The 19640-nt window shown below is 37.7% G+C and overlaps 2 protein-coding genes across 2 annotated transcripts in view; one reads left to right on the forward strand and one right to left on the reverse strand.

Annotated features, from left to right (window-relative positions):
- The first annotated feature begins 6928 nt into the window (after window positions 1–6928).
- Window positions 6929–19640, forward strand: part of Hacd1 (3-hydroxyacyl-CoA dehydratase 1) — a 29939-nt gene continuing 17227 nt past the window's right edge. Inside the window, exons 1-4 of the mRNA XM_078023353.1 lie at window positions 6929–7460; window positions 19116–19233; window positions 19407–19425; window positions 19503–19591. Coding sequence (XP_077879479.1) covers window positions 7204–7460; window positions 19116–19233; window positions 19407–19425; window positions 19503–19591 — 483 coding nt within the window. The 5' untranslated portion in view covers window positions 6929–7203. The remainder of the gene's footprint in view (window positions 7461–19115; window positions 19234–19406; window positions 19426–19502; window positions 19592–19640) is intronic.
- Window positions 9200–10146, reverse strand: LOC101963137 (mitochondrial import receptor subunit TOM20 homolog). Its single transcript, XM_040277467.2, has one exon. It carries the CDS (start codon window positions 10103–10105, stop codon window positions 9668–9670), a length of 438 nt encoding a protein of 145 aa, XP_040133401.1. The 5' UTR covers window positions 10106–10146; the 3' UTR covers window positions 9200–9667.

The following is a 19640-nucleotide window of genomic DNA, read 5'->3' on the forward strand; positions in this document are numbered from 1 at the left end:
GTACCTAGGTTGATTCCACAGCTTAGCTATTGTGAATTGAGCTGCTATAAACATTGATGTGGCCATATCACTATAGTATGCTGATTTTATGTCTTTGGGGTATATGCCAAGGAGTGGGACAACTGGGTCAAATTGTGGTTCCATTCCAAGTTTTCTGAGGAATCTCCATACTGCTTTCCAGAGTGGTTACGCCAATTTGCAGTTTCACCAGAAATGTATGAGTGTACCATTTCCCCCACATCCTCGCCAACACTTGTTACTTGATAGAACATTTTTTAAAAGAGCAAAACATTACCTTTAAAATCCTAAAATTTTAAAATTGTCACCGCAAGAGTAACTTTCAAAAATAAAGGGGAAGGCTACAGGTGTAGCTCAGTGGTAGAGCATTTGGCTAGCATGCTCAGGGCTCAGGGTTTGATCCCCAAGGGGCACCATCCTCCTAGCACCTTCACATATTCAAACTACCCAAACTCTGTCTAAACCCTGTCCTTTGAGTTTTTGTGTCCTTCTCTTTACAGGAATCATTGATTAAATTGTCAGCCATTTAAATTAAAAATAAATAAATAAAGATTAAAAGCCTCACAGTGGTCAGGAAGTTCTGATCACAGTGATATTTTGGTTTGAAAAACAAAAATTGTGTGCCATTGGTAATCAACTCATTCTTCAGACACTGTTCCCTCCCTGGAGGTCCAGGGGTGGGGCCTGAGGTACCAACCCTCTACTCTTTGCTGGTTGTTTTTCCTGGCAATCAGGCCCCACCCTAAGATTATCCAGGAACTCCCAGCTGCCAGACATCTCTTTAAGATTTAAAAAGATATCTATATTATCATAGGTTCTGAAGATTTCAGAAGCTGTGTGCCAGGAAATGGGGGCAGAGGCCAGATATATTTTTCATATATGTGATACAGGTTACTGGTTTTACATACGTTACTGCTAATTTGCATACTTCTAATAACCTAGGCATCAAAGCACAGTAAACATGCAGTGAATGGAATGAAAAAGAAACACACAGCGTATTCAAAATTTGTGAGAAGCACTTACAGCTCTATGTAGAGATATTTTTATAGTATAAAAGAGCTCCTCTAGTAGAATAGACAGAAGGTCCCAAATGAGTAATCTGAGGTATCATCCCAGAAGAACAGAAAAAAAGTAGCAAAAGAAACCCAAAGCAAACAGAAGAAAAGAATTAACAAGCATCAGCATAGAAATCAATGAAAAGGAAAACACAAAATAAATGAAACTAAATACTATTTATTTGAAAAGATAACAAAATTGATAAATCTATATGTAGACAGATTATGGAAGGGGGGAGAAAAGTCACAAATTATCAATGTCAGAAACGAGAGAAGTAACATCACTACAGATGCCACAGATGTGGAAAAGAAAACTGATGAAACAATACCCATAAATTGGACAACAGGTAAAAGTGCGAAATTCCTTCAAAGGCACAACCACTAAATCTCATTTAACATGAGTGTCTCTGTTTCTATTAAAAGAATTACATTTCTTGTTAAAAACTTTCAACAAAGTTAACTACAGACCTAGCTGGTTTCACTGGTTATTAAAACGGGGGAAAGTGGAAAGGAAGATACTCTGACTTCATTATTTTGTTTGTAGTGATGGTTTTGTGGATGTACATACTGTTATTTAGTAAATCACTCAGTTTAACTATGTGCAGATATTGTATGTGAATTATGCCTCTCAACAAAGCTGTTAAAAGTAACCAGAAATTACGCCTTTTGCAATCATTTGTACTTATGATAAAATTTTTTGGAGATCATTTAAAATTTGAAAGTATGTGTTTCAGAAAAGCAAAAATGTTTGAAAATCAGTCTCACACCATTCCTCAGGAACTAGATTAGGCTGCCTCCTCTCCCCTGAGAGAGATTCTGGAGCAGCTACTTCTTCTAGAATGGTTTGACATCTTTTTTTCTTTCAGAAGGATGAACTGATCTTTATATTGCCAGGATGGCAAGCAGCCTTTTCATAACAAACAATAGTTTTATAATATTTTATAAGTACTTTTATAATAGTTTATAGCAATTCAACTCAAAATTTCCACTTTTCCTCCTTCCCAATTATAAAGATCATATCTAGCACCTAATAACTGCCACCGACTGGTTAACTGGATTAGTTACCAGCTGGTCTGGGGTTATGGTGATTCTTCTGACTCAGTCTGCAGTTGGCATGATTCAAAAGAATCTTTGAAAATGGAAAACCTCACCAAGGAATTCGCTCCTTCCCTGTGTTTGCCATTCAAAGACTTTTCAAACTTCTGTTTTAAAGATGATTCAAAGCTTAGCACAGGGAAATGTTTACATCAGCTCAATTCACAATAAACTAAGTTGTGGAATCAACCTAGGTGCCCTTCCACAGATGAATGGATAAAGAAAATGGGAGATTCACAGGAAGATAAAAGGCATCTTCATTCTAAAGTTCTCTGGACTATATCTCTGCTGTTGTAGGACATTTTCTTCAAAAGAGCACTTAAAATACTATTTTTTATGCTTAACCATACATGATTAATTTTTTAAAAAATATTTTTTAGTTGTTGATAGACCTTTATTTTATTTATTCATATGTGGTGCTGAGAATGGAACCCAGTGCCTCACACATGCCAGGCAAGTGCTCTACTACCGAGTCCCAGCCCCAGCCTGATTAATGTTTATAATTGCATGTGAGTATAGTTTGTTTTCATAATCAATTTCGTAGGTATAAAGTGGTTCTTTTGAAATGAAGTTCTTATAATAATATATCTACAAAACAGAAGATTTTGCTTACAGTCTTTTCAAGTCTTGATTTTTAAGATTTAGTACCTAAAATTTGTATGACTAATTCTGTTCTAAATGAGATTCTAGATAAGCTCTCAAAGGACTTCACTGAGTCTCAGTTTTCACATCAATAAAAAAAAAATAAAAAATAAAGAGATTGAGCTGACTGCCTGCACATCAGTATATTACTAACACATCTTGGAATACATTTATTTGGAAGATTTTTTTATCCACTATAAAACAGTTAGCTTCATTAGGATAGGCCCTCATTTTTCTTTTTCTGTTGATATCACCTATCTATAACTGATGCACAGTAAATTATTATTTTATGTATATTTTTTAATTTGTGGTACTAAGGATTGAACTCAGGGGTACTTTGTTACTAATGTACATCCCCAGCCTTTTTTTAGTTTGAGACAGGATCTCATTAAATTGCTAATGCTAGTCTCAGTCCAGTGTTCTCTCCACCTCCCTAGTAACTGGGATAACTGGTACACCATCGCACCTTATTCATTTTTTAAAGGACAATTTTACAAATCTGCCGATATTATTTATTCATAGTGTCTTTAGTAGTTTTTTCAAAATGTTATTATATCAAACTTTGTACAAAACATAACCATTGTGAAAATGAGGTCATCTTGTGTCAGATTCAATGTGTTAAAGGCATATTTGAAAGAGAAAGTATTAACCACAAAATACAAACTCTCTCTGCCACAATATTGAGGTTTTATGTTAAACATATCAATAATATGATGAATTTTTTACTTTAAAGTACTTGCTATTCATGACATTTAAAAATCAACTGTAAGTAATAGTTTGCACATGGAGTGAATTAAATTTATGTATTCAATATGATGTTTTGGCAAATATTTATACCTATATAACTACCAAAAATCAACATATTGAAGATTTGCATTGCCCTAGGTATTCCTGTGCTTATTCTTAATCTATTCTCTCCACAAACATCCCTAACCCTAGGCAACTCTGTAGTTACAGATTAGATTTTCCCTTTTCAGAGTTCCACATAAAAGTAATCATATACTATGTAATATTTTGTGTCTGGCTTCTTTTGTTCTGCATAAAGTTTATGCGGCTTATTCATGTTGCACATACAGTAGTTTATTCCTTTCTATTGCTGAGTAATATCCTATTGTATGATTGCATTAAACTTTGTCTAATCACATGTTAATCACATGGTTATTTTTAGTTTGGGGTGCTATGACTAAAGCTGCTATGAACATTTGTATCCAAGTCTTTGTGTGAATATTTTTTTATTTCTTTTTCTTAAATATCAAGAACAAAATTGCTGAATCATATGGTAAAGGTATACATACGGATATTTTCAAGAAATTGCCAAATTGTTTTCCAAATCAGTGTTCTCTTTACCCTTGTATGAGAATGTCAGTTGTTTTACATCTTTGCCAACATTTTGAAACATTAGTCACTTTAGTGGTGGTGTAGTAACATATCATTGTGGATTTAATTTGAATTTCCCAAATGACTAATAAGATCAAGCACCTTTGCGTATCCTGTTGACTACTTCTATATTTTCTTTGTAAAGTATCTATTCAAACTTTTTGCTCATTTTAAACAATGAGATTGTTCTATTGAGTTATAAGAATTTGTTATATAAGTGGATACAAATTCCTTTTTAGGTAAATGTATTGTGAATATTTTCACTTTTTAATGTTGTTTTTAAAACAGTAAATTTTTACGTTTTTGATGAATTCAATCTTTTTTTTAAATTTTTAGATTATTGCTTTTTTTCCCCCTTGTACTTGAGAAATGTTTACTTTCTCCAAGGTCATAAAGATTCTGTTGTATCCTTCTAGAAGTTTCATAGATTTAGCTTTTATGGTTAGCTCTATCATTCATTTCTAGCTAATATTTGCCTATGATATAGAGTCAAGATTCATTTTTATACGGATATCCAATTGTTCCATTTATTTAAAAGATTATACTTTCTACATAGAAGTACCTTAGTTCTTCTTCTTATCATTTAAAAAATTTTTTGGTACTGAGGATTGAACTCAGGGACACTCAACCACTGAGCCACATCCCCAACCCTATTTTGCACTTTTATTTAGAGACAGAGTCTCACTGAATTGCTTTTACTGAGGCTGGCTTTGAACTTGTGATTCTCATGCCTCAGCCTCCCCAGAAGCTGGGATTACAGGCCTGTGCCACTGCACCTGGATACTATCTTAACTATTTGAATGAAATCAGTTGACTCTATACAGATGGTTCTATGTCTGGACTCTTATGATTCAGTTTCATCGATCTATGTCTCTCTTTATGCCTACCACACTGAATTGAAAATTGTAGTTTCAGAATAAGGTTTAAAACTAATTCTGTACCTGCTCCATTTTTGTTCTTCCCAAACATTTCCGTATAACTCTTAAAGTTAGCTTGCCAAGTTAAAAGGGATTTGGGATGAATTGACATTTTCATAGTACTGAGTCTTCCAACTCGGTAACATGCAATAGTTGTTTATTTCTTTCAGCAGTGATTTATGGTTTTCAGTAGTGAGTTACAGTTTTTAGTTACAGGTGTAGGGCATGTTTTGTTGAATTTATCCCTATATAGTTAATGTTTGGGGATGGTAATAAATATTGTATGGATTTAAACTTAATTTTTCTTTTTTCTTTTTTTTGCTGGTATATAGAACAATAATTATTTTTGTCACACTGTCCTTGTTTCCTGTCCCTAGTTTTAGTAGCTTTTTCCCTTAGGATCCTAAGGATCTCCTAATTATTCTTCTAATTATTCAATGTTATTATTTGTAAGTACATGGTTGTATTTCCTGCTTTTTGATTTGATAGCCTTGTTATAGAGTTCAATGGTATTCATCAAATTTGAATAATTTTTCAGCCGTTTGTTTCCAATACATGCCTTGGTCCCACCCTATGGCTTTCTTCTTCCTTTGGTCTTCCTGGAAGTTTTCTAAATTCCCCAGAGTGGGCAGATAATGCCACCTGGGCGAGGCTCTCAGAGAGAGACCAAACCATACTGGGTCTTGCATTTCTCTCTTTGGGTGCGATCTGGGATGACCGAACAAGCCAAGGAGCCCCTAAATTGGCGTCTAGGGGTGGTACGGTGGTCCTTTCCCTGGTGTTCATGGCTAGGCTTGGAAGCAATCCAGGAAAACTTAACTTGCTGATAGCTTCTGTAGGTTTGTGCAGAATTTGTTTCGCTGGACTAAGGGAGATGTGTCACCAGAATGGTGGCAAACACACTAGTTTCAGGTGACAAATTCTTTGGGGGCCTGTGCATGTTTTTCACAAACAGCTCCGTGAGATAGATTTTTAAATTATTCTTACCTTCAGTGAGGAAACTGAGGAAAAGAGAGGTTAAGTTGCTCACATTCACACTGCTAATAAGACAGGTGGAGTCAGGAATTTAGGGTTTCAATTTCAGTAACCTGACTCCAGAGCCTGTCGTCTTAAACCATGTGCTTTAAGGGGAAAGAAGGAAGAACTACCAGGAGAAAGCACGGATCTTAAAAGGAAGAAGGAGAGAAAAAAAAAATGAAAGAGATACATAGAATAGAGAATAGTAGGATACTAATAGTGGGATAGTCTTCCTGGCTGGCTGGGAAGAGTTCTGATTAGCTTCAGGACTCTGCTACCTTATTATCTGTTCAAACTCTCCCCCTTCCCTCCTCACTTGGCCCTAGGGATTGCTCCCAGGGGCGCTTGTACCACTAAGATACTTGCCCAACCCTTTTCATTGTTTATTTTATGATAGGGTCTTGCTAAATTGCTGTGGCTGGCCTAGAACCTGTGATCCTCCTGACTCAGCCTCCCGAATCGGTGGGATTACAGGAGTGCTCTATCATGTCCGATTCAAACTTTTCTTTTTGGGTGTTTTCTCATGTCCTCTTTTCCTCTACCTTCCCCAAACCATCCATCATTCTGCGCTGAACAGCTATCTCAACGACTCCGGTAGAATCCACCGAAGTGGGGGCAGTCTCATTGTAATAATTCACCTTCTACATGGCCATCTAGCCAGCAAAAATGAAACGGGGCGAAGGGGTGCTTCTTCCCCAGAAGACAACGAATGTTTGGCGGGAAGACCCCACTTTTGGGCTCCACGGCTAGAAACTGCTTTACAAGTAAGTTTGCAGCAAGGTGCACATCACCAGGGCGCAGGACGTCTGGAGTCTCTCTAGGAAGACGCTTCCCCAGCTAGCAAGCCGATATATTCTCCAAGGAAGCGCAAACCACAGCGCCTCCTGCGAACAGTGACCAGGGGCTCGCGGACCAGAGGCCCCACTGCCCAGGCCCTGCGGACCGGCCCCCGGGCTGGCGCTCTCCCGAGAGGCGGGAGCGGGGACCGGGGCGGGGCGGGGCGTCGGCGGCGGCCGGGGGCGCCCGCTCCTCCCCCTCGCGGACGGCAGAGCTGACGGCGCTGAGCCCCCTGCGCGCGGCACATGGGGCGCTTGACCGAGGCGGCGGCAGCGGGCAGCAGCGCTTCAGTGGCGTGCTCCGCCGAGCCCCCTCCCACTCCCCTGCCCCTCTTTCCCACGTCCCCCGGGAGCGCGGCCACCATGGCGTCCAGCGAGGAGGACGGCACCAACGGCGGTGCCTCAGAGGCCGGTGAGGAGAAGGAAACCACTGGCAGGAGAAGGCGCCTCAGCTTCTTGGCCACCGCCTGGCTCACCTTCTACAACATCGCCATGACCGCAGGGTACGTGAGCCCCGAAGGTCCTTCACCACCCACAGGCCCTCCTCGCTCTGCTGCCCCCCAACCTGCCGGGAGCAGGGTGCGGGGTGCGGACCGGGAAGGCGCGGCTCCGGCAGCGAGCGGCTCGGGCGCACGGGGTGCGCGCGGACCCAGCTGCGGGCTGGCGGCGGCGGTGGCTGCGCGGGGGTGGGCGCGGCGCCGGGGTCGCGGGCGGTGGCCATGGGGGAGGGGCGCGGGCCCTGCCCAGCCGCCGCCCGGGTTGAATGGAGGGAGCGGGGCGGGCGGGGGAGCCGGGCGCTGCTTGCTGGGCATTGCCTAATACGGTGCACGGCGCGTCGCAGCGGCCGCGGGGCGCGGGCCGGAGGTTAAGTATAGACCCGGGCAGGAATGCGGGGCCGACTCGCGGGGGAGGCGGCCGCGGCCCGATCACCCGGTTTGCCGCCGCCTTGGGCTGCTGTGGAAGGAAAGCCCGGGTCCTGCCACCCCGGAGCCCCGAGCTGCCCGCACGGACTGCGAATCCGCTTTGAGGGCCGCCGGAGCAGAGCGTGCGTTTCCTGGTGCTGCAGATCCGAGGGCAGTTTTTCTTCACTGTTAATTTCGCCGTAACTTTTCATTAATTAATTAAATTGAAAGCATCGTATGTCTTAGAGCCTCTTATGTGGAATAGTTTTTTTTTTTTTTTTTAAAAACCTTGTCTTATCAGAGCACGACAGTTGTGTCCAGCATCTTAATGGCTCCACGTTCCATTGCTGATACCCTGTCCTTTTTATTTCTGGCTCCTATTGTGACTTACAAGTGAGATTTACACAATAACTGTTCGCTCTTCAAAGAGCTGTATTGATGACTTCTGTGTCAATTTGTTCCCAAAACCTGTGAGAAAATGCTTTTCAGTTGCAAAATTACATCGCCTTTTGAAAAGTGATTTTTCCCAGTGTCACACAAAGTATTATTAACCTATATAAATGTGAGGAGAGGTTTACTATTTTAAACTTTTTCCAGGGCTTATAGAAAAAAATGATTGATAAAGATTTAATAAACTTTTTTTTTTTTGCCATTAAGTACCAAGAGTCTTTATTTATTCTCAGTTCTGAAATGGAGTCCATGACTCAGATAATATGCCACTATTTGAAAATAAAAGGTCCCACCAGCCCCAGTCTTCCCAAATCTTTAGTTACAAGATCACACTTCATTCACTGCACTAGACAATCAAGCTGAAGAATTAAGGAGGTACACTGAAGATAAAAGCAAAAAAAGGAATCATCTTACAAGCAGATCATCCCAGTTACTTAAAAGGTTAAGTTCCAGATTAATTTACACAGTAGTGACAAAACTATTTAGTCTCAGTGAAAACGAAGACAGTTATACCATTTAGAAAAGATTAATTCAGAAATACGAATTCAGGCAAGCATGCAAAATTCAGAATACTAAAAAAAAAAAAAAAATGCAAGGCCTGGCTGCACAAATACACTCAGGTGAATTGCAAACTAAAGGGACCCTTGAGGGATCAGCAGACCAGTCTCTCCTTCTATGAATGAGGAAAGTGAGCAAACATGTACTGGCGAAGCTCATGTGGTGACACCAGGTGCACACAGATCTAACTCCTGGTGCCATTTGCAACCCCATATTCTTAAAATAAGGATATAATACCTAGAACACAGAAGCCCACTGATTTAAATAAAAGATTTTAGGACTGATACACAGGGAGGAGGTAAAGTTAACACAGCACAGTAGCACACCTCATGTTTCAGAGATGAAATGATCTCTCAAAGATTTAATGCTCCATTTTCACAAACAATGAAGTTTCTATCCAATTTTCTGATTTATAGTAAAAGGTACTAGCTTAAAAAATGTGCACTCTTCACACTTTTTTGCTTAACTTTTAAAACTGAGAACTGGCTGTTTTTTAGCCCAAGAAACCTATGCCATGCATACACTTTAACTGCATGTCTTAGGAATACATAAAATCTGTGATATTTTGGTAACTTATAGTGTATTTATAAAATGAAAAGCTCTATCAAAATACACTTTTCACTGGGAAAAATAAATAAAACAAATGAATGGATCTACACAAAGCAAACAATAACTTTGGTAGATTTCAGTGTAGGACAGTCTATAACAAACACATTTGCCCTTATTCCCCCAGAGCTGCTCATCTTCCAAGTTAACAATTTTTAACATTTTTATCTGAGATTTTATTATGTTGACGTTTCTCATTCCACATCATCTTCAGCCAAGCTCTGAGCACTCACAATTCTCTGACTAATTGTTGGGAGCTTAGTCAGAAGCATCTGGAACACTGGTGGTGGAAGAGTTTGCTGTAACACTTGCAGCAACTGCTGTGGCTGTCCACAAACAGCAATTGCGTTTGTCAGATGGTCCACACCTTTCTCATATTCACCTTGAGCTAGCAGTTCTTCACCGAGTTGTATTTCTTCAAGGAAGAACTTCTGAACGGCTTCAGCATCTTTAAGGTCCAGTAACTTGGAAAGCCCAGCTCTCTCCTTGGCAAGCTTCTGTTTCTTTCTTCGTTCCCGAAGCCTGTTCTTGAAGTTGGGGTCGCTCCGCCTTTTGCGGTCGAAGTAGATGCAGTAGCCCATGAAGAGCGCCCCACACACGCCGGCGGCGATGGCGCTGTTCCGGCCCACCATCTTTCCCCAGTGCGGCGAAGCCGCCACGAGCACTCGAACGAGCCTCCTAATAAACCTTTTAGTGTGGTATTATAAGCTTAGCTTATTATGCTGAATACCAAAAATAGTGTATAAATATATATTAATTGAGGGATTACTATGTGCCAGGTACTGTGCTGGTGGTTTACATGTATTTACTGTTTCTAGTTCTTCACATCCTGCAAAGGCACATGATACTACATTTTATAGGCTAGGAAACTGAGACTCAGGTCAAGATCACAAACAGCACCTAGAGTTGTCCTACTTCATCTTTGTGCTTTCCTAAGTTTTATAATCTTTTTTTAAAAATATTTTTTAGTTGTAGAAGGACATAATACCTTTATTTTATTATTATTTTTTTAATGTGGTGCTGAGGAACAGCCCAGTGCCTCATACATGATGGGCAAGTGCCCTACCACTGAGCTACAACCTCAGTTTTATAATCTTGACAGGAGACAAAACTAATATATTCAAAGCAAATGGAGAACAATTTAGTGCTCACCATGTGATGCTGCCTTGAAATGCAGTCAGGACTGAAAGATTTCTCTCTGTTCTTGGATAATTTCATTAATTTAATAAACATCTTTAGAACATGTGCCTTGTGTTAATTCATTCGCTGTCTCTTCCCTTTACGTCCATTCTCCACTTTGAAGGTCAGATTACCATTTCAGACATTGCATTTTAAAGCCTTCAGTGAGAAGAAATAAGAATAAATACGAATAAATAAAAACCAGCCTTTAGTGACTTTATACCTCCACTCTAAGGGATTTAGGCTGTCACTCAAGCCCAATTTCCCCTGCAGTCTTCTTACATTTGAAATCTCTATTATTCCTCAAAGCACCAAGCATTTTTGTGGTCCTTGCTATGTTTGCCCAGTTTCTTCTCTCTTTGCATGGTGCTCTCCTTATTTTGCCCATGTCTTCTAACCAAGTCAGCCTATTTGTAGTTAGATTCTAAGTCTTCTGCCTCCCCTGTGGCAGAATTAAATGCCTTCTTCTTTGCGTTCTAATACATCATTCCTGTCTTCCCTACCATCTCCTGCAAACCAGTGCTTAGTCTAAACTTACCTGTTCTCTGCCTAAGAAGGTCCCTTGGCATTTTCATAAGGCCAGGGTAACCAAAGTGGAGTAATCCCTAAGAGACTTAGTGGAGACTTTCTACATGCATTGATATTTGAAGAATAGGATTTGCATTCATACACCGAAGGTAGACATTTCAAGTTAGATGAATTCTAGAAATAAGCATGAGTTGCAAGCCTGGTACCTTGTCTTAAATCTGAGGATCATGTTGGGGATTAGTGGTAAATCGGATTGGAGAAGTGGTGGTGTCAATATTGGTACAAAAATAAATCCACTTAATGAAGTAGTAGAGGATTAATGGAGGGTGGTTCTTTTTTTCACTTAACATATTTCTCTTTCAGTGGAACTTTGGAGTGCTTATTCATTTTTTGTAACAACTTTGAAAACAAAATAGTATTTAAGAAATGTAACAAATATTTATATAAATGTAAAAAAGAACTTGTCTAATTCTATAAGCCTAGCATAAACTTTTCGGTTTTTCCTTATCACCTTTCATATGAGTGTCTAACTTCCAAATTACAAATCTCCCTACTAAGGAAAGCTTTACCTGGGCATCTTCATACAGATAGCAACCTACATGTTAATACTCCTCTCCCTTGCCTACTTTATTTTTCTCCATCCCATATATGAACCTGTAACTGTACCACATATTTTACTAATTTTTCATTGCTTATTGTTGTCCCCATTGGAGTATAAACTTAAGGCAATACTCAGTAAATATTTATTGAATGAATGAATGTATACATATTTTAAGGCATTGTTGTTACAATAGCTGCTCTATTGTGTATACTCCTGTTTGCACTTAACAAATGTTTCTATATAGTTTTTATAATTATACCTTTTCACAGTTATATAAGTATGTAGCATTAATGTACAGTGACAGATTAAATCATGTCCCTAATGGCATTTTGCTTTTGTTTCTTTCCCTTTTCTACATTGGATTTCCTACATTCAACATTGTTACTGTTGAGTGCTTTGGATAAGTTCCCAGGAGTGGAAACCAAGCTCTGAAGGATTTTCATAGTACTTGCTCATAATGGGGTCTTGACTAGGCAGATGAGCAATTCTCATATTCATTCTTTCTCTGTTTCCTTAAAAAAAAAAGCAACAAAATACTTTTGAGACCATATGTGTAAATGCATTGGCCTAGGTCAAGTAGGGGACATAAGATAAATATTCTAGGCCTATCCTTGAAGTGTAACCCAAAGCATTTATATATAAACAATGATTGCAACAAAAGGATAGACTGAGATAAGTGTTTGACAAAGATGTCAGAGGACAGACCTAGGGAAGGAGAATCAGAGAGAATTTTGTGAAGGAGATCATAGCATTTAAACTGAGCTTTGAAGGATAAGTAGGACTTAATTGGCGTGAATGAGAAAACAACATGAATTAGGGTAGTGATGTGAAGTTGCTAGATATCCATTGAGGCAAAACCAAACAGGCCTGACATGTAGAATGGGAAGTGCAGATGGCCCAAGCTACCTAGCTTGGGCCACTGCTCAGGGCCTCAGATATTTTGCTGGTGTGTTTGAATTTTAATCTGTCAGCAGTACTGGGCAGTGTCAATTAAAGGATTTTTTTCACTGTTTTGTTAATTGGGTTACCTTGGGCAAGTTAACGTCTCTGATCCTTAGTTTTTTCATCTGTAAAATTGGAATGAAACAACTACTTTGTAAAATTGTTACAAAGAATAAAGAGAATAGAATTGAGGTTCTTAGCAAGGTGCCTAATGCACAGGAACGTAATATTTTAATGTTTAAAAATATGAATTCCTGACTCCGGTGTTTAAAATTACACTTTTTGCAAAAAAAGAAAACTATTTAAAATATTTCTATAGTCTACTTATTAAGTGTTACATAATACATATGCCTTTTAGATATTTTTTATTGCTGGGGAGGATAGATTATGTGGATTTACCCCAATTTGTTTATCTATTCATCTGTTGATGGACATTTGGGTTCTTTCCACTTTGGGGCAATCATAATTAAGGCTGTGAACATGCATGAATGAAGTCAGTATATGGACATATGCTTTTATTTTTCTTGGATAAATACCTGTAAGTGGAGTGACTGTGTCATGTAATAGTCACATGTTTAATTTCTTAAGCAACTGCAGAACTGTTTTCGGTGGGAGTTGTACCATTTTTACCTTCCTTTGGGCAATGAATAAGGCTTGCAGTTGCTGTACATCTTTGCCAGCATTTGGTATGGCCTGTCATGGTGACTCTAGACATCCAGTAAGTATATTGTCTCACTGTGGTTTTAGCTTTCATTTTCTTAGTGACTAATGATACTGCATATCTTTTTTATGTGCTTACTTGCTATTTGTATGTCTTCTTGGGTATTAGTATCTGTTCAACTATTTTGTCAGTTTTTTTTCTTTAATGCATTGTTTGATTTCCTCATGCTGATTTTTTTTAAGAGTTCTTCATATAGTCTAGATTTAGTTCCTTGCCAGACAGGTGATTTTCAAATATTTTCTCTGAGTTGTGACTTGACTTTCATTTACTTAGCTGTGCCTCTCAAACTACAAGTGGTCTAAATCATAATTGAGTCCAGCTTATCAGACTTTTTTTTTTCTGAACCTTTAGGCTGAACTTTTTATTGGCATGAGTGCCTGTGTGCTCTCAGTGGAAACACTCATATGTTGGCTGCAAAAGAAAGTACAGATTTAGTGTACTAAAGGCAAGTTAGGGGTGTTAATGAACAATGTATGAAAGTAAAGATGTGTGAAAGTGAAGACCATTTTCATACATTCCTCCAAAGGATTGCTTTAAAGGAGAAACATAGAAGTTATGACAAATTAGAATATCATATTTCAAAAACTGTTGAAATGATGGATCAAGGCAATGCACATCAGTAACTGCAAAAAAAAAAGAGGAACATTAAGAAATTATGTGCTCCATATAGAAGAACCAAAACAACCTTTGAAAGCCTTGCCAGAGGATCAAACATGAATCTGATCAAGATAACTACTTACCAATTTACAGGAAATACAGAGACAGAACATAATAAAATGACACATGGGTATCCAATTAGCAAAATCCAGGCTGAGAGTAACTCTTCAGGAACAACCACCCAGTGTTTCACAGATAAACTGCAAAAGAGATAAGAGGGAAGGCAAGATGGAGAGGGGAAACTTATTGAAGGAGTCATGAGAGACTTAACCAATAATTACAGTATAGGAATCCTGTTTCAGTCATGATTTTAAAAGATTATGAAACAATCAAAATTATAGCTTGTCTTAATATTTTATGACATTGATTTTTTTTTAACATCAGATATAGTAATATTATAGCTTTGCTTATTAAAATAATCATATCACTGCCGGGCATGAGTGGCACACGCGTATAACCCCAGTGGCTCAGGAGGCTGAGGCAGAAGGATTACAAGTTCAAAGCCAGCCTTAGCAATTGAGCAAGGCCCTAAGCAACTTAATGAGAACTTATCTCAATAAAATATAAAAAAAAGCTGGGAATGTGGCTCAGTGGTTAAATGCCACTGGATTCAAAACCTGGTACCTCCCCAAAAATCATTTTAGAGATACATAATGAAACATTTATAAATCATTGGATATTGGATATCTGTTTCAAAATAATCAGGGAAGAGAAGGAAGTGGAGATTTGGATGAAACAAGATTTTCCATAAGATATTAACTGTTGAAGCTGGGTCATGGGCACATGGAGGGGTTTGTTATATCATTCTTTACCTTTCTCTATATGTTTGAAACTGCTTACAGAATGTTAGATTTTTTTCTTAAAGGAGATATAAGTATAGGTGACTAAGTTTTTCAGGGAACAGGTGGTCAGTCTCCAAGAAATCTCAGAAGAAAAAAAAAAGCCCTGGAAGATAGCTGGAAGAAAGACGTGCCCCTTCAATAGGCCTCCGAGGGTCATTGTAGCCATAGTGGCTTGAGAACGAGGCCTCTGTGTTGTGTAAGTTATGCCACATTTTTCTTGTGATAGCATTGTTCTGTTATCTTCACTTAATAATTTAATAGTTCCCCCAAACAAAAACTAAGTCCTATTTATCTCTAGTTCCCTAGCATCTAGCTCAGTGCCAGCTTAGCAAGAAATGTTGAATCTGAAAGATGAATGAATAAATGAATGAATTTAGCAAGCAAGAAATCTTTATATTAAACTTATTTATTTATTTATTTATTTTTTTGCCAGAGATTCTATTTTACCAAGGGCTGATTGATTGCCTCTATTTGGGTTCAGGTAATAAATAGCTGTGACATATTTACAAACAAAACAGAACAGAACATCCCAGAAAACAATTTCTAGTGTCAGAAATTCTAGTTACTTTTCAATTTTTTTGTTTTATTAAATGACTGAACTGATAGATGAAGGACGTCCAAAGTTAGTTAAATGTAGGATCCTTAGAAAAACTTCGTCATTCCTTTTGATGGGGGCATTTAGGATGTGAGTTCTAATTAGTTTAGAGTAGATCATGGCCTTATTTACTGAAAAAGAGAGAAGTAGTTAGAATAGATAGTTCCATGACTTTTTTGAACCCTGGAGTATAGTCATTTATTTTGAACAGTGTAGCGATTGCTATGCTTATTGGTACAATACTGCCACCTATGGAACAACAGTAAAACTTTTCATTAGAATGCATGGGTTTTTTTTTTTTTTGCATAATGCTGTTAAAAATTTGGAAAACTTGCCATTTAAATTAATTCTTCAGTGAATCCTTTCACTTAGCATAATTCTTATCATCAGATTAATTTTTAATTAATAAGTATATCTCAGATTTATATTTTATAGACATCTGAGTTGAGTTTGCCTAAACAAGGACAAGGGTATGGGAAAATGTTTAAGTTTATTAAGCTCATTGAGCTTTTTGTTTTCTTATCAGAAGCATAGAGACTTGGGATTGTGGTTAATGAACTCCTAACATTTTAAGCCTGAAAGGTACCTAAAACATTCAAGTTAGCATTCTAGGATTAGCCCATCATTGAATTTGGTGTTGACATTCACATGAGAAGAATCCAAGAGTGCAATCCAGTGAAGCAGTTGCATAATGGAAAAAGAACAAGACTGGCGGTTTGGAGACCTCAGGGGTTTTAGTGAAGCCTTGTTGGTTAACTTAATCTAAGACTAGGGGTCAATAACTTAAATGTCTCTGGATGATGATTATCTCATCAGAAAGAGTGGTTTTCAAACTTTTTTTTGAAAGCAGAATACTATGAGTTAAAATATTTGAGCCTAGACCTCCCCATATAATTTTCATGATGTATCAGTAGTATGAATTAAAGTATGAATTACTATGATCAGCTCCTATCTAAGGATATAGTACATACTTAAAATCAGATCAATGCAACATAGTGTTTAAAAGCAGAGCCTCTGATGGTTTTAGACGCTGGTAGTTTTAGGTCCAAGCAGACTGATTTTGTGTTCTCAGCAGTAAAATAGGATAATACCTGATATGGTTATTATAGAATTAATTATGAATATGTAACAGTGTCTAGAACATAGAAAGCAATCTAAGAGATATGCTTATTATTATCGTTGTTATCAATATTTCTGCATTTCAGATGTCTGATCATTTCATTTACTTCCTGTTGTATCTGATAAGAAAGTCATTGCTCTTACTTGGGTATATGCTAAGGAGGAATGCTAGGAGTGGGAGTGTCATCCCGCCATCTTCTTACTGTTCTTACTGTTCTGTTGAATTGTGTCTTCACTCCATTCAACCAGGAGTTTTTTGCAGGAAACTTTTAAGCTGTCTGTCCATGGTATGAGGGTTGTTTAGTTAAAAACTTAAAAACTGTATAATTTCATAATTCATAAAACTGTTCAACTGGACGCTTTGAAGACTGATCTACAGGACTAGGCTAGCTCATCATTTTCATGGGTGTATTATTCAGACTTTTAAAACAGGACAAATGAGGCAACTTTTTTCAATTTCAGCATGCTTTAATGTTTGTAAGGGAAACTCTGAAAAGACAAATTACTTCTCATTGGTTATTCAAGGAATAGCGAGAAGAAGTATGAGAAAGCTAATGGCCAAGGTGTGGCATATATTTTAAGTACAGTAAATTCGTGGAACAGAATCTGTATTTAATAAATGAAGGTAAGCTGAAAAGTGAGGGTTAATGTATTTTGGGAGGTTTCTTAAAGTTTTTGAAGGTAGACCATGTCTGATCTTCTGTCTACCCTTTCTGTGGTATAGCATCTATTTTTATTCTGTGAAAATTATGTAAATAGTAACTGATGATTCTTATTCAAGATTTCTACTTATACCCGTATATATATTACATAGTTGCATAAAATATGTATTTATACACACAAGTGCAGCTTTTGACAGATTTTTACCTCATGACACCTTCACATAATTTCATTAACTGATATATGATAGTCTCATTTTTGGTACATAAAACTGTTTTCTGAATCCAGAAATACACTGGACAATGTCTTCTCTGGTTGGTCTCATGTGTTCTATTCCTGCCCTTGCAGAATCAATATAATAATGCCTTTTCTGCTTTTGTGTTCATTAAAGAAGAAATACAGTTGATCAATAAATATATGAAAAAGTGTTCATCAACTCTAACAATTAGAGAAATGCAAATCAAAATTACTTTTTAAAAACATATATATTTTGTTGTGTCAACAACAACAATATATATATATATATCTTCTTGTTGTTGACACAATGCCTTTATTTTATTTATATGTGGTGCTGAGGTTCGAACCCAGGGCCTCGCATGTGCTAGATGAGCATTCTACCACTGAGCCCCAGCCCCTCAAAACTACTTTAAGATTTCATCTCACTCCAGTCATAATGGCAGCTATCAGCAATAAAAGCAACAATAAGTGTTGAAGAGGATATGGGGGGAAAAGGCACACTCATACATTGCTGATAGAACTGCAGATTGGTGCAACCACTCTGGAAAGCAGTATGGAGATTCCTTAGAAAAACTTAGAATGGAACCACCATTTGACCCAGCTATCCCACTTCTTTGTCTATACCCAAAGGACTTAAAAACATCATACTACAGTGATCCAGCCATATCAATGTTTATAGCACCTCAACTTACAATAGCTAAACTATGGAACCAACTTACGTGTCCTTTGGTAGGTGAATGGGTAAAGAGAATGTGGTGTAGATGCACAATGGAATATTATTCAGCCTTAAAGAAGAATGAAATGATGGCATTTGCCAGTGAATGGATGGAGCTAGAAACTGTCATGCTAAGCAAAATAAGCCAATCCCCCCAAACCAAAAGCTGAATGTTTTCTCTGATATGTAGATACTAATTCACAATAAGTGTAGGACATGGGGCTAGAGAAGAACAGAGTTACTTTGGATTAGGCAGAGGGGAATGAAGGGAGGGGAGGGGGATATGGAGGTAGAAAGGATAACAGAATGAATTGGACATTATTACTCTATGTGCATAGATGATTATGTGACCAGTGTGATTCTACATCATGTGTAACCAGAAGAAAGTTATACTCCATTTATGTATGATATGTCAAAGTGCATTCTTCTGTCATGTATAATTAGAACAAATAAAAAAATTGTGGTAAGATATGTATAGCATTTACCATCTTACCTTTTTAAAATGTGCAGTTCAGTGGCATTAAGTATATTAACATTGTTATGCAGCCATTATCATTGTCTGTGCCCCTAGCATATTTCACTTATTGTTGTTTCTTTATAGTTCATCCACATCATGGCATGTGTCAGAGTTTCCTTCCTTTTTAAGGCTGAGTAATATGCCATTGTGTGGATAGACCATGGCTTATTCATTCAGTGATGAATACTTAATCATTATTATTATTAATGAATAATAAATAATTGATGGACATTTGGGTTGCTTCTGCTTTATAACTGTTGTGGATAATGCTGCCCCGAACATTCAGTGGTATGAATTTAATAGAACTTTATAAAATACTTTTTTTCTAGGTGGTTGGTTCTAGCTATTGCCATGGTACGTTTTTATATGGAAAAAGGAACACACAGAGGTTTATATAAAAGTATTCAGAAGACACTTAAATTTTTCCAGACATTTGCCTTGCTTGAGGTAAGTTTTCTATCATGCTATTTTTGCTATCTTCCAATATTTTTTTGAAAATATTTTTGTTGATTAGTGTCAATCTTATTTTGCTATTACCACTTACAGATTGGTTTAATACCAGTGTTGAAAGGGAGTTATTTTTATATTATTGACTTTTGATTTTTTTTATTTGCTTACAGATAGTCCACTGTTTAATTGGTGAGTTTTTACTCTAATTTTATCTTTTCATTATGAATTGTCTTTAGGGCAATAGTTGACTTGTTTTTCTCTTCAAGGAATTGTGCCTACTTCTGTGCTTGTGACTGGGGTCCAAGTGAGTTCAAGAATCTTTATGGTGTGGCTTATTACTCACAGTATAAAACCGGTGAGTAACATAAACATGCTGTGTTCTTGAGCCTGCAGTGAATAGATGT

Source organism: Ictidomys tridecemlineatus, chromosome 10 (assembly GCF_052094955.1).
Source record: "Ictidomys tridecemlineatus isolate mIctTri1 chromosome 10, mIctTri1.hap1, whole genome shotgun sequence".
In the NCBI taxonomy this organism is placed as follows: Eukaryota; Metazoa; Chordata; class Mammalia; order Rodentia; family Sciuridae; genus Ictidomys; species Ictidomys tridecemlineatus.

Coding starts and splice junctions, on each gene's coding strand:
- LOC101963137 (XM_040277467.2), bottom strand. CDS start 10,105: ATGGTGGGCCGGAACAGCGCCATCGCCGCCGGCGTGTGTGGGGCGCTC.